This window comes from Lemur catta, chromosome 7 (assembly GCF_020740605.2).
Source record: "Lemur catta isolate mLemCat1 chromosome 7, mLemCat1.pri, whole genome shotgun sequence".
Taxonomy (NCBI): Eukaryota; Metazoa; Chordata; class Mammalia; order Primates; family Lemuridae; genus Lemur; species Lemur catta.
In genome coordinates, this window is record NC_059134.1 from 19728380 (window position 1) to 19742384 (window position 14005).

General features: G+C 51.6%; 1 protein-coding gene across 1 annotated transcript in view; it reads right to left on the reverse strand.

The window, feature by feature from the left end:
- Window positions 1-14005, reverse strand: part of GRIK4 (glutamate ionotropic receptor kainate type subunit 4) — a 295913-nt gene that overhangs the window by 155999 nt on the left and 125909 nt on the right. Inside the window, exons 3-4 of the mRNA XM_045555389.1 lie at window positions 7573-7670; window positions 3252-3417 (exon numbers count right to left, since the gene is read on the reverse strand). Of these exons, the coding sequence (XP_045411345.1) occupies window positions 3252-3417; window positions 7573-7670 (264 nt within the window). The remainder of the gene's footprint in view (window positions 1-3251; window positions 3418-7572; window positions 7671-14005) is intronic.

Here is a 14005-nt window from a genome sequence, read left to right on the forward strand (position 1 = left end):
ATGTTTACAGCCTGCCCCCTGTCTCTTCACACCCCTGCTGTGTACCTGGGGTGTACCAGCCCGTCCTGCCTTAACTGGGCTTGTGGCAATCAGCACCAGAAGATCTTTGATTCTGCTGCACCAGTCAATGGTACGAGGATGTCAGAGGAGGAGGACCACCTGGTGGGATATAGCGTTTCCTAACCGAGTTCCACGAGATACCAGCATCACGTAGGCTTTACGACGAGCATCCCTTCAGGGCTCCTAGTCAAGCTTATTTGAAAGGCGATGAAGTAAATAACTGTTTTGGCCACAGGATATTTGAAACTGTCCATGCTAACGTGGAATATGAATTTCCTCCGTGCAGGGAATCAGAATGAAGGGTTATCCAAAATTTGTGTCCCCCTAGAACTGTTTGTCTGCAAAGCGCTTGTCATCAGAGCGGTGCTGTCCCACGGAACTTTCTGCAATGACTGAGACAGCCTACATCTGTGCTGTTCAATACGGGGCCACCAGCCATGTGTGAAATATAGCTAGGGAGATGGAGGAACTGAATTTTCAATTTTATTTCCCTTTAATGAATTCGTATTTAAATTTAATATAGCCACATGTGGCTTGTGGCTACCGCCTTGATCAGCATAGATCCAGAGGAAACCAGTGTGACAAATACTGCTGTCATGGTGATGGTGCATCTGACTGTGATCCAGGGAACGTGGTTTAAATCCCAGCTCTCCCACTTACTGAGTATGGGACTTTCTGCAAGACAAGCTACTTTCTGGGCCTCAGTTTCCTCTTCTCTAAAGGAGGGGGTTAGCATCTATGTTCACTGATCTCTTGCCAAACCCCCTCAATGGAACCCCTGTCTGAGAACTCTAGTGTACCCCGATTCTCTAGGAGACCAGACTCATCATTTTACTGTCCTAATCACTTCGTGTCCATGCGCCCTGCTTCGCTTTCCCATGAGGCTGCTCCACCTTTGAGAACAGAGACTGGGTGCTGTTCTCTTACATATCACACAGAGCATACAAAGGAGACGCCTGGCACATAGGAGATGCTCGAGAGGTGCCCGTTGATTGACTGAGTGAGGGACTGGTGTGCTCTTGTGCATGCCAGATTCTTTCTCCAAGTCTGAGCATCCTCAGCTCCTTGGGTCTAATTCCAGTTCCCCAACTCCTATGCCCTTTTCTTGTACCCAAAGCCACTTGTTCTCCAAGGGCACAACTGTGAGTGGAACTGCCTTTCCTCTGAGGACATTCTTCAGGGGAGAGAGCTTCAGGACCCTCTGCTGACACAGGAACAAGTCTCCCTCACCTGCTGCTCAGGGGTCTCTGCTTCCTTCCTTACCCTCTCTTTCCTACTTTTTTTTTTCTTTTTGAGACAGGGTCTCACCTAGGGCTAGAGTGCAATGGTGTCATGATAGCTCACAGCAACCTCAAACTCCTGGGCTCAAGTGATCCTCCTGCCTCAGCCTCCCGAGTAGCTGGGACTACAGGCACGTGCCACCACATCCGGCTAATTTTTCTATTTCTTGTAGAGACAGGGTCTGGATCTTGCTCAGGCTGGTCTCGAACTCCTGGCCTCAAGCGATCCTCCTACCTCCGCCTCCCAGAGCACTAAGATTACAGGTGTGAGCCACCACGCCCAGCCTCTTGCCATCTTTAACCAGTGTTGATGCTAGGCTCTAACCAACTGTCCCTAGACACAGCATCAGATTCCTGCTTCCCCCCACTTCTCATCTGGCATGCCTTATCTCTCCTCTCTATCTACCTAAATCTTTTTCATCCTTCGAGATCCCCTTGAAGCCCTGCCTGGATCCTGAAGCCTTTCCTAGCACCCCTGTGCTCAGGGACCTCTCCTTGACTAGCCGCACTGCACATGTGACACTGAGCATAAATCACTCTGTGCCTTGTCACACTGGTGGCAGGGGCCGTATCGAGAGATACAGGGCTCTGGAAAGAGCTTTCAACTTGTAGTCAAGAGACCTGTATTTGAGTTTGGGCCCTGCTGTGTTTGAGTTGTGTGACCCTGGGCAAGCCACTTCACCTCCTGGAGTCTCAACTTCCTCAAAGTTGAAGAGGAGGATTCCAGCACCTCCAAACCCACTGGGTGGTTGTAACAGAGTTGGGGCTCAGTTACTTTGTTTCTTGGGTAGCACAGAGTAAATACTCAATACATCTGTGTTGAATTATACATGAATTCACGCACGTGTGGAGGCAGCCAGGGGCAAAGGTCTGGTACAGTAGGGGTTGTGACCCCTGACAGGGAGGTGGCTGTTGCATTTGGATGCTGTGGGATTCCAGGATGGAGCAAGGACTTAAGAAGGCAGAGCAGTTCCAAGAAGCCACAGAAAGGAGCCCTAACGGAAGATGGAACGTCTCTCAGTGCAGCCCACAGAGACCTGAAGGGTAAGACCTGGACAGGTGAGCTACGCAGGACACAGATGCCAGGCCCCGGGCACTGGGTTCCAGGGGCAGCCAGTGGCCAGCACCTGTCTGACCGCATGTGGGCAGGCAGCTGCCGCCGGGAGCCCACAGATGCACAGATGCTGCAAGGTGCTGGCTTAAATTAGCTAAATCTCATAAACACTAAATTTGTGTCACAAATTGTCTGATAGTCATAGAAAATGCATTTCCAAACCCTGCATTTGCAAAAAAAAAAAATGCTTTATCAGGAATTGACCCTGGACCTTGTTCCATCAGCAAAACCCGCTCTCCAGGGGAAGAAGCTCTTCAACCCGTCAAGTACAAATGCATCCAATTTTATATTTTCCCTCTCTCTCTTTCTTTTCGTATCTCCTTAACAATGAGGCTGAAAATGTAGGAATTGAGTTCGCAGATGCAAAAAGGGTTGGCAGCTGGCCAGCTCCCTGGAACCTAGTTCCCCTCTGTTCTGCTCAAGCCTAGGGAGTCCTGGCAAGGGTGCTCCTAGACACACTCTCCGTGTCTCTCTCTCTCTCTCACACACACAGAAAATGCCCAAGGACACGTGGGGATGGGAATGCCCAAATCCGCTGCCCTGTGATCTAAGAGAAGCCAAATCACACAGCAGAACATGGATTCGAACCCAAGTCTGCAGACTCCAAACCCACTTGTTCTTCACCTTCCTGAGTCCTTCCCCAACCCGTCTCTAGGATGTACGGATTCACGGGGATGTCTAAGGGCCCCACGCTACTGGGGTGCTAGTGGGCAGTGCTGCAGCCAGGGGCACAGGGCGTCAGGGGGAAATCAACAAGCCCGGCCTGTCGGGGACAGAGCCAGCCCGGGGACACTTACATTCTGCTTTGGCACAGATGAGGCAGGCGGTGGTGCAGTTGAAGAAGTTCAGGATCCCAGCCACAGCCACGCTGATGTCGGTGTTGCTGGGGTGGAGGTTCAGGGTTGTGAATCTCTGGAACTGGAACTTGACAAACTCCTCTGGGGCCACTTTGAAATGAGGGACCTGGCAGAAGGAGCAAAACACGGGCCGCAGGGAGGATCCGGGCGAGTGAGAAAGAAAGAAACAGTGATGAGTGAGCCAAGCTGCCGAGGGTGGATTCTTCTACGTCACACCTTTGCCACACACCAATGGGAGACGGCGCTTGCAGGACCTGGGGCACCTACTCCATGGGACGAGACACGATGACATCCCTGATGACACTTCCGATCGCAAGACCCAGGAAGGAAAACCATTTGGCCAGAAAGCCGGACTAGTGTATTGTGGGTCTGGCAGGTGGGGCCTGAGGCCCTGAGAAAGCAAAAGAATAGGTCTCTATTCTCAGAGGAGCTGCTGGCTGCTGGGCAGCGAGACAGATGGCTCTCGAAAGCATGATCCTTATATTTTATTTGTAGTTAATAAGTCAGAGCAGAGATGGCAGAAAGAGAAAAATGTTGCACTGGGGACTAACAGGGGAGACCCACCAGCCCAGCCAACAGGTATATAAACCAGCTCCTGACAGACTTCCTGCACGAGTGCCCAGGGAGAGGAAGGAGGCAGCGAGGGGCTCCTCTGCGGGCACGCTTATGGGGAGGAAGCCCCGCAGGTGAGCAGCCATCTAGAGAACCTCGTAATGGAGCCAGGTAAATGAATACCTGCTCTGGCTTCATTAGGACAGTCAGCTTCCCTCTGCGTCAACCTCGCTCTGCATCTATTACTGACATTTCCAGAAGGCACTGCCCTGCCTTCCTCTCCCAGGAAAAAAGACATTAAGAGGCTGTGATGGCTGCTTTATCGGCGGCTCAGGCTATTTGGCAGGTAATAGGAAAGTTAAAACATAATCAGCTGCCATCCACCTTGATTTTATTCTGCCACCCTCAGCTCGAGTACCCAGAGCTGAGAGAGCAGAAGCAGAGCATGGGTTTGTACTGATGTTAAAGCAAGTAAGATTGAGGGTGGACAGCAGGAAGAACTTCTTCTGGTGGTGAGTGGGTTGTCTTCTAGAATGGATTATTCAGAAACAACTGCAGAAGTTTTCTTTGCTTGGCCTGGCCCAGAAGTTATCTTGCCTGGAGTCTGGGAAGATGTTGAAGTAGTCTCTGTAGGATTCTGCCACCTTATCCTCTTAAGTTTCTAGGAGAAGTCAGTCAGCCAGAGACCACAGCTCCTCTGAGATTGAGATGGGAGGAGGGTAAAGATTCAGCAGAAACTAGGGAGAAAATTCCTGAATTCAACTGGGCTTAGCCCTTGAGCCATAGAGAGAGGGCAACCGATATTTTTCAGCAGAGATGGAAAAGTGCGGAATTGGGCAGAGCCTGGTGAGTTAGGAAAGATGATTCTAAGAGTAAAGCTGACCGGGCTCATGTCATAAGGGGTCTTTCTTCCTACTTGTATTTTGCACCCCATACACTCTATCTAAAATGAGTAACAAATGGGCCTTGAAAGGAAAAAGGTCACAAGATGGAGGCCAAGCCCATGCAGGGGCAAGTGGCCGGGCTGGCTGGTGTAGACGTTTGAGCATCTCTGACCAAGGTCCTCCCTGTGTAGCCAGCCAGCCTGCCGGGTTCCACTGGCAGCTGACCCAGTGGGCACTGCCCACGAGCACCCCCAGTAGCGTGGACCCCACAGACATCCTCGGGAATGCACAGATCCTGGACATGGGCTGGGGAAGGACTCAGGAAGGTGATGAACAAGTGGGTCTGGAGTCTGAAAACGTGGGTTTGCATCCAAGTTCTGCTGTGTGATTTGGGGGCAAATGGCTTAACCTGTCTAAACTTCATAAAAATGGAGATAACCATAGCTGCTTCTTAGCACTTCAGGAGGATAAAATGAGAACCTGAGTGTAAAATATGTAACAGCTCAGTAGTTAATGTAGCAAGCGCTCAGGCAGTGCCCTTTCTCCTACCCTCTCTCTCCCTCCACAAATACGGATGCTCCCAGGAAGCTCCTGGAGCCTATGTGCAGGGGTGAAGGTTGAGGGGCCCCCTAGGAGGGGGAGCTGGAGGGGAGCCTCTAGCACATCGCCACCCTGAGGCCTGCTGGGAACACAGCAGCTGCGGGGCCCAGGCAGGGAGGGCCCAGCCTGTCTTGCTGGTCCTCTCTCTGGGACAAAGATCATTCTACGCTGGATTTGCCATTGCACATGTATCCCAGGGAGTCGTTGCAGAGCTGTGTGGGGGACAAGGAGAGGTGAGCAGAACAGAGTGGGGAGCAGCCAGGCAGAAAGCAGCCAGCCACAGACGGTGGCAGCATTTAAAGGAATGGGCTCCTCGGTGAGAACTCCACCGCTTCTCCCTGGAGCTGGGGGGAGTTGGCGGAAGGCAGTTCAGCCTCATAAAATATTAAAAGAAATGCATAATCTGAATGGAGAGGAAAGGCCGCTCTAGGAGGAACTCGAGCAGACAAAGACAGGGAATGGTCCAGCCGCTCCGTGGCACACGGGCAGGGCTGGCAGGATGCAGGAGACAGGGCCCGGCCTCCGGCCCAGAATGCCAAAAGGGCTTGAGAGACATGTGGGTGCAGATGGAATGTCCGCTGAACCCCAGAGGAGGCCACGCTGGAGGCGGGGTTAGGGGAGGGCTGTGAGGCACAGCGAAGAGTGGTGGGGGGAGGGAGGAAGAAAAGGAGGGGGCAGAAGAGAGGAAATGGGGAGCTGAAGTCTTGGCAACCCCGTGTGGGGAAGGTCAGGGCCACTGCTGGAATAACAACCTGCCACGGAGCTGTTCTTGGAGCAGGCGAGAAAGATTTAAGCGACACATTGGCTCTAACTTTCCGGGCAGAGGTCTGGGAGGGACAGAGGCTGCTTTGTGGCCTGGTCGGGCCCCAAAGTGGTCTTTGAGGATATCTGAGGGGGAAGGGGGTGGGGAGTTGTTTGCCTGACCCAGCCGGCAGCAAGAAGGCTGGGGTGGGGGTGGGAGTGGGGGCCCTGGGTGCAGCCCAGCTACCGCAGGAGCAAGGCCACCGCAGACGTGTCCATGCAGACAGCATTTCTGATAGTGGGCTCATAAAGCAGGGAGATATATCTTCTGCCCAAAGCCTCAGGGACTCACCAAGCCCTCCAATCACAACAGACAGTTGTGGCGTCAAGGAGGTGGGTCCAAGGGGGGCCCTGGGTGGGCAGGAGCCTGTGTGCTGCTCTCCTGCCTCCGCAGGGGCAGCTCGCTGAGGAGGCGTCCAGTCTGCCCTGCAGAGGACGTGCCATCCTGTTTCTAAGAACTGGATCCTCCTAAGGCCGAGCCTCCAGGACTCTAGAGCACGGGCAAGATGGATGCTTCCTCCGGTGTCCCTCCCCGGCCACACCCCTGACCTCGAGCTTCACCATCGAGCTCCATCTGCCCCCTAAGGACCCCGTCTCCCAGGGGTACGTCGAAGAGGAAGGACTGATGGGCTGCAGGAAGGACCAGGAACGATGCCAGCACTAGACAGACTCTCTGAAGTTCCGAGTGAGTCTTTTCCAGGGAAAAAGGAGGGGACAGCTGACAGAATAGGGAGAGGGCCATTACTCTGCGACTTGTCCCCCTCCCATTTTCTTCTCCCATGGACCTAGAAGGAGATGAAACAGACTCGACACTCCGCAAACAGAGGCTCAGAGCCACAGCTGAGGGAGAACGTGCTGCTGGAAGAGGTAAACACTGGAACTGGTGAATGAAGGAGAAAGCAAAATAAAATCTCCTTTCTAGAGAACGTATAAAGCAGAGGCTTTCAAACTTTATTTTAGCCATAAAATATAGCAATGCCTTCGCCTAAAGGCCTTCTTCCCTAGAATCCCACTCTATAAACAGACAACCACGGAGCTGCAAACGTGGGTATGAGTGTGGACGCTCCAACGTCTGCCTTCTTGGCCTCCCCTGACCCCCACCCTCTCCGGCCTCCCCCTCGACCCACCACCACCCAGAGGCCACTGGAGACAGCGCCACGGACCCTAAGACTCAGAGGCGCTCAGCCTGAAACGCCTGCTGTCAATCACCTCCTCGGAGACCCCTCCGTCCAAACATCCTGGAACAGAGTCAGTGCTCAGTGAAGGACCATGTCTTTTGTGTTTGTGTTGATGTTGTTACTAATAACAAGAACCCCGCTTTGATGGGCTCTTTCAGCCCTTAAGAATCAACCCTGTCTTTGGGCCCTGGGCACCAATACCTCCAGCCCGCAGGTATTATTCCCCCGACCCAGCCCCGCACTCACCTCCTTCTCCCCACAGATGTTGCTGATGATGGAGCTGGAGGCTGGGCTGGATGATGGTCCCAGGACAGCGACCACCCCCTTGGGGAGGATCTGACACACTGCAGCAGCGGCAGGGGCAGGAAAGAAGCAAGGTGCTCATCAGGTCGGGCCTGGGCCGCGGCCATGAGTCTGCTGGTCTTCGCCGGCTGCCCCTCACCTCCCGCCCACCCCCTCCCCTGCCTCTCCAGCCCTCCCAACCCTAGTGTCTTCCCTTCTCCCCCCTCGACTCCTGGGCTCCAGGACAGTTTTATTGGAGTTTATGGACAGTATTAAATGAGGAAATGACCCAGGTTATGACAACATACGGCCACAGCCAACAGGGGATATAAATCGTCAGGGCTGTCACCGAAGGACGGAGGCTGATGGAGAAACCTGCAGATTCCATCCCTCGGCCTGGCCTGGCCTGCAGTGGGGGTGTGGGGGGCTGCCCTGGGCGTGGCTGCCGCAGGGGCTGGGGCCCAGCTCACAGAGGGGCTGCCCAGTGTATGATCTCTTAGGCCCCCCAATATAGAGAGAGTCTGGGAGGAGGAAAGGCAGACAGGCAGGGGGACAAGGGGTGGTGAGGATAATGCAGACAGAGAGTAGAAGGCAGATGCAGCTAAGGTCAAAGGGAGTGGGAGAGAGAGAGGAAGGAGAATATGGGAAGCAGAGAGGAGTCTCATTTGTCAACACCCCCTGCATTCCCCTCGCCCTGAGCCTGGCACGCTCCCTTCCCCGAGCCTGTCCAGTCCATCCTGACAAACCAGCACGCCCCGGATCTTGTATGTCCCCAGAGTGGGAGGTGCCCTTCCTCCCTCCCTGAGCCTTTGCCAGGCCTTCCTGGGCTCCTTTGGGTGGAACTAACCCTGCCTGGGGCTCCCAAGGCCCGGGGTTTGTGCCTCTCATCTAAGACACTTGTAACTGTGTCTATTTCAGTTTGCTGTTCAGAGTTCTCCTCTCACTAGATTTCAAACCTCTTAAGGACAGGAACTGAGCCACATTTACCTCTAACTCCCTACTCTTCATTGTGTCAGTGTCCAGCACGATGTTTCCTAGGATAGTAGGTGCCCAGTTCATACGCACTGCGTGAATGTGTAAATGAATGGGACGCATGGTCAGAAGAGGAGGAGAGAATCTAAGATTTTAAAGCACTAGAGACTGAGGACATGAGCTAATGCTCAGTGCACACGCTGCAATATCAGAGCCAAGGAGCTGCCCCAGAAAATGCATGGAGGTTCCCCATTGCACTACACGACGTCCTGGTCTGCAAAACTCAAAGCTTAATTCCACACACGTTTTGTGCCTACTCATATTAGAAGCCAGGCAGAGCCACTTCCCTGGCCAGGCAACTGAGGTTAAGGGATCAGCACAAGGTCTCTTGTTGAGTCAGCTGCAAAGCCACACCTGCAATCTGGATGCTCTTTCTCTTAGGTTACAGTCCTAACCATTAGCCCACACAGCCAGGCGATCACCTGGATGGGGCATAGGTGACAAGGTGGAACACCAAGGTTCGAATCCGAGCACTGCAGCTTACCATACGAACCCTAGATCTTCAAGGTCTTCTCTTAACCTACGGCTCAGGCACAACATCGAGAATCTCAGTGACAGAGGCTGCAGGCAGAGGGTACCCAAGGAGGCCTCATTAGCACTAAGTGACAGAACCACCCGCCGTGGCAGAAGTAGTGACGATGGGGCTTTGCCTCTGAAGAGCCTCTTCAAAGTTCAAGCTATTTCCATGTGACTTATCTTATGTGATCTCAACCAGCTTAGCTCTCACTGCCTGCTAGGTGCTTTGAGTTCATCTTCCCATCAGATCCCTGCAACAGCCTGGGGAGGGGTCTTACCTGCTGATTTGGCCTATAAGAACATAGCACCGCAGAGACGTTAAGTGCCACACCTTAGGTCACACACCTAACCAAGGCCAGAGCCAACGTCTGGATTGAAATTTCCTGACCCATCCAGCGTTCATGCTACTCTCTCCCAGCCACCTACTGTCTGCACTGCCCTGCAGCCAGCCACTCCGACACCCAGCTCTCCCCAACCCCTGACAGTGGGGGTCTTCCCGCCCACCTCGTTTACTGAATCTGCTTTCTCCAAATGACCTATTATCCCTTCTCATCCTATTCTCTTTTTACAGCACTTAAAGTTACGGATTGCATTTGTTATTTTGAATTTCATTACACTGTCGAATCCTGATTCTCAGCTGGTTCTCTGGTCAGTCTTTCTCTCTCCCACACACTAAACGCAGGCTTTAGCCATGGCTCGCTCTCCCTGGGCAGTCTCGCCCTTGCCTGCAGCCTCCACCCGCGTCTCTGCCCACGTGACTCTACACTCTGACCTCTGTCCTGGGCTACAAAATCAAGTTCCAACCACCTGCTGGACATCGCCACAGGTCTTCCCTCCGGCATCTCACACTTAATGTGGTTGGGTAAAGTACAGTTATTAAAAGCTTGGACTCTAATGAAAGATGGTCTGGCTCAGAATGGTACATGACATGCTTATTATCCTCATTACATCGGATTTGTTACATATTCTTCATAATTTGATTTGATCTTCACACTTCTATGAAGAATATTCTTTTTTATCCCCACTTTACAGATGGGGAAATTGAGGCTTAGAAAATTTAAGTAGCTGGTTCAAGATCACACAGGTAGATCACATATGGGAGAACGGGGCTGGAACGTGGAGATCCGTCTTAACCACTCTGCTGCACTCCCCTTAGCTCCTCAAGCTCAAAGCCATAGTCACCTTCACTCTTCCCTGCCTTCCCTAACTAAATCAGCTCACTTATTGTACCAATCAGGGGCCAGATTCTGATCATTTGTCCTGCTCACTCCCTGCCGTCCTCTTCCTCCTCCTTCTACTGCCACCGTTCCAGGTCAACCCGTCTTTACAACTTGCCTTCCTAAGGGGTTGCTCTGTCTCCAGGATTCTTCATTTCCAGTCCATTCTCCAAACTGAGAGGCAGATTGTAATCCTGAGACAGAGATCTGGGTGCTCCTCCAAGGCAGGGAGCTTCTCTTAATTCCCTCTGCATCCTCCATACCCAGAACAGGGCTTTACTCAGAGTTATGCGCCCAATAAATAGTTCTTGGACCACACTGACGCCCACTCAACACTGTCAATGGAAAATTGGAAATAAACTAAATGTCTAATCACAAGGGAACAGCTATATAAAATATGGGTCATATGCCCAAAGGGAATATTATTTAGGCATTTAAAATGCTTATGAACATTTTATAATAGCATTAAAAATATTTATGTAATAATATTAAGAGAAAGAAGCAGGATATAAAATTACATGCATATCTATATGAAGGCTACAACTAAGCAAATACAGAGAATAGTTACACATTGAGGAATGATTAGAAGAAGATGTTACTGAAGACAACACTTACTGAGTGTTAATTACAGCCCATTCGAAGCGCTTTACGGGAATTGACTTATTTCATTCCAAAAACAACTTGATGTAACAGGTACTATTACTGTCATTCTCATTTTACAGACACAAAAACAAGACAGAAAAATGAAAGAGCACAGTCCAGATTCAACTGCTCAACCCCTAACCGCAGGGACCAGTGCCTTAACCACAGGGCCACTCGACCTCCCCAGTTAACAGGGATTAACTGGCATGTTCACAGAGATTGCCTTGGCCATTGGAACATGGAGCGATCTTCTTCCCTTTTTTCATTTCTCTACTTTCTATAATAAGCCTGTACTCCTTTTATAACATGTTATAAAAATACAATACTATAATAAAAGAATTTCTTCTGATGAGCAAGTAAAATTTAAGTGCATCTGACCTCCTGGAGACCCTCCCCTTCCAGCCCTTCCTCCCACCACGCCAGCCCACCCCGATCGTACTCTGGGTGTTTTCCTGCCTAAGCCTGTTCCCATGTGGTTATCTCTGACTAGACCAGGGGTTCTTAACCTGCGCCTGGGGTCTGTGGGCAGAAGTCAGGGGGCTGGGGACATCTGGGGGGGAAATCACATCATTATTTTTTCTAACCCCTAAGTGAAATGTAGCATTTCCTTTCATTCTGAATGTAGGTGACAAACCTCAGTATATTAATAGTACCTGTGACTTTGTCTCCAACAGAAATCACCAGTGTTTCATATCGTATTACAGTGTTGTGGATATCTTGAACTACCATTTATATTCATTATTGCTGTGAAATTAAGCCAGTGAGACCCGATCCTGGGCTTGGCTATGGAATATATTGATGAAGAAGCACACATATTAATATATCACTATTAAAATATTTTAACTGCATTTCTACATAACTGGTTTCCATGGTCATACTACCTATTTTATTCACTTAAAAACATTTCTCTGAGAAGGAGTCGATTAGCATTCCCGGTCTGTCCTGGTCTAGGGCCTAGACTCTGGGCCCTCTCTTGCCCTTCCTCTTGGCAAACTCCTACTGATCCTCTAGCGCCCAGCTCAGATCTTGCCCCTGGGCAGGGAGGCATCTCTCCCCCTCTCTATCTGCATCACACTGCGGCTCTGATTGAGCTGTCATTAGGCGATAGGGCAGCTTCCCTATTCTCTGAATTCCTGGCCAGCTTCTGCCCTAAGCAGGTGGTGATGTTGGGTTTCAACAGAGGGAAGTTTCTCCTGAAAATAAATTCTTAGAACAGGCCACAATTCCTTATTCCCAATTCTAAACTCCAAAAGGCTCTAAAACTGGATGTTTTTCATCAAACTTCCTTAGGAGCAAAATCTGAACTCCATAGACAGATGTGGATCTATTCACAATGTGTGAATATTCAAATCTAAGTATGCATGTGCGTGAGTATGGGATGTTACTGGAGATGTAACTATATGCACCGCATGACCTTCCCATGTTCAAAAGTTCTGGATTCTAAACACATCGGGCCTCAAGGGTTTGTGGACCTGTGTCTGCCACACTGAGCTCCTCACACACGTGTCCACATGTCCATCTCCCTCACCAGATCGTGAACTCCTTAAAGGCAGGGGTCATGTCGATCCAGTTCTCGCAAAAAAGAATTGCTCCGCAGAGGTTTGCTCTGATGAACTGAAATGATCCAAAACGAGTCCAGTGAAATTGAATTATGATCATACCAGCAGCCCCGGCCTGGGCATTTCCTGGGATCTGGGAATTGGTCTTCTGTTCCCTACGAAGGATGCCTTGCTCAGTAGAATTGGAAACCACTTACAAAGGGCCTCTGCTCTACAAGGCCCCACAGGCTGGCTGTGCAGGCAGCCCTGGCCGTCTGGGTGAGGACTCTGAGCAGGGCAGGGAAGGGAGGTGGCTTTACCTCTGCCTCCCAGCAGGGAAGTGAGGGAACGGAGGAGACTTGAGTGACATTGTCATGGCAACTAAGTTTTCCAGCCAGCAGAGGAGTTGGAAGGCAACTGCCAGAGCAGCTGCTGGAATAACAGGCCACGATGAGGGTGTCATGACCCCATGGAGGGTCTTCTTCCTCTCAAAACGCCAGCACTGCCAGCGCCATGGCATGGACTTGGAGCTCCCTTCGGAACCCGGCTGGACAGGAAGGGCTCAGGGCTTGAGGAACTTACTCCTCTCCTGAGTTGTCACAGGGTGTCCCTTCCAGAAAGAGGGCAGTTCAGGGAGGGCAAGGGTCTGGCTGTGTTGCCGATTGTCCAGAGGGGTTACGGTAGGTGCCACCGATGGCAGCCGCTCTAGGGAAGGAGCAGCTTCCAGGTGGGCTCAGGAGGCCGGGCCTGCTCACTGACGTGTGGCACTTGACAAGCCACTCAGCTGCTCTCTCAGCCTGTGTGGTGAACAATCCCGGCCTTGCAGGGCTGATGGAGATGGGGGGCCAGGGAGAGCAGGGAGGACTCAGGGTCCTTTGCATAAAAACACTTGGGGATGCCGAAGCCCGAGTGGAGCGGGAGGGCAAGGCTCTCTGTGTGCCCATTTATACTGCACGCCCCGCACAATGCAAAGCCCTTGTCCCAGGGCAAGGCGAACAACTGCCCCAGTCAACTCCAAAGAACCATCTCCTCTCTCATGCCAGAGTTTGAGGAGCGACTTCCATTCTGAACTCTCTAGGAGTGCACAGTGGCCTAAACAGACCGGGCTCATGTGAGGGCAGGAGTGCCAGGGCCCTGTGCTGCCGTGCCTGGGTCTACCCCAGGACATCGGAGGACCCAAAGCTGCTACTGCCTCCCCTCACCAGCAGCAGATCCCACGAAGCCCTCGCCCTGGTCCCAACCCCCCCTATGTGAACAGCAACACCATTTACTGGGTCTTTCCAAGTCCAGGCACCCGGCTGGCAGACACATTGCCACCCTGAGTCCTTACAACAACCCTGAGAGGAAGGAGTTACCATACTAATTCTACTGCTACTACTAATGGGTCAAATGTATGGAGAGTTATAAGTCATTTAAACACCATCTCATTTAATCCTTATAACAACCTCTAGA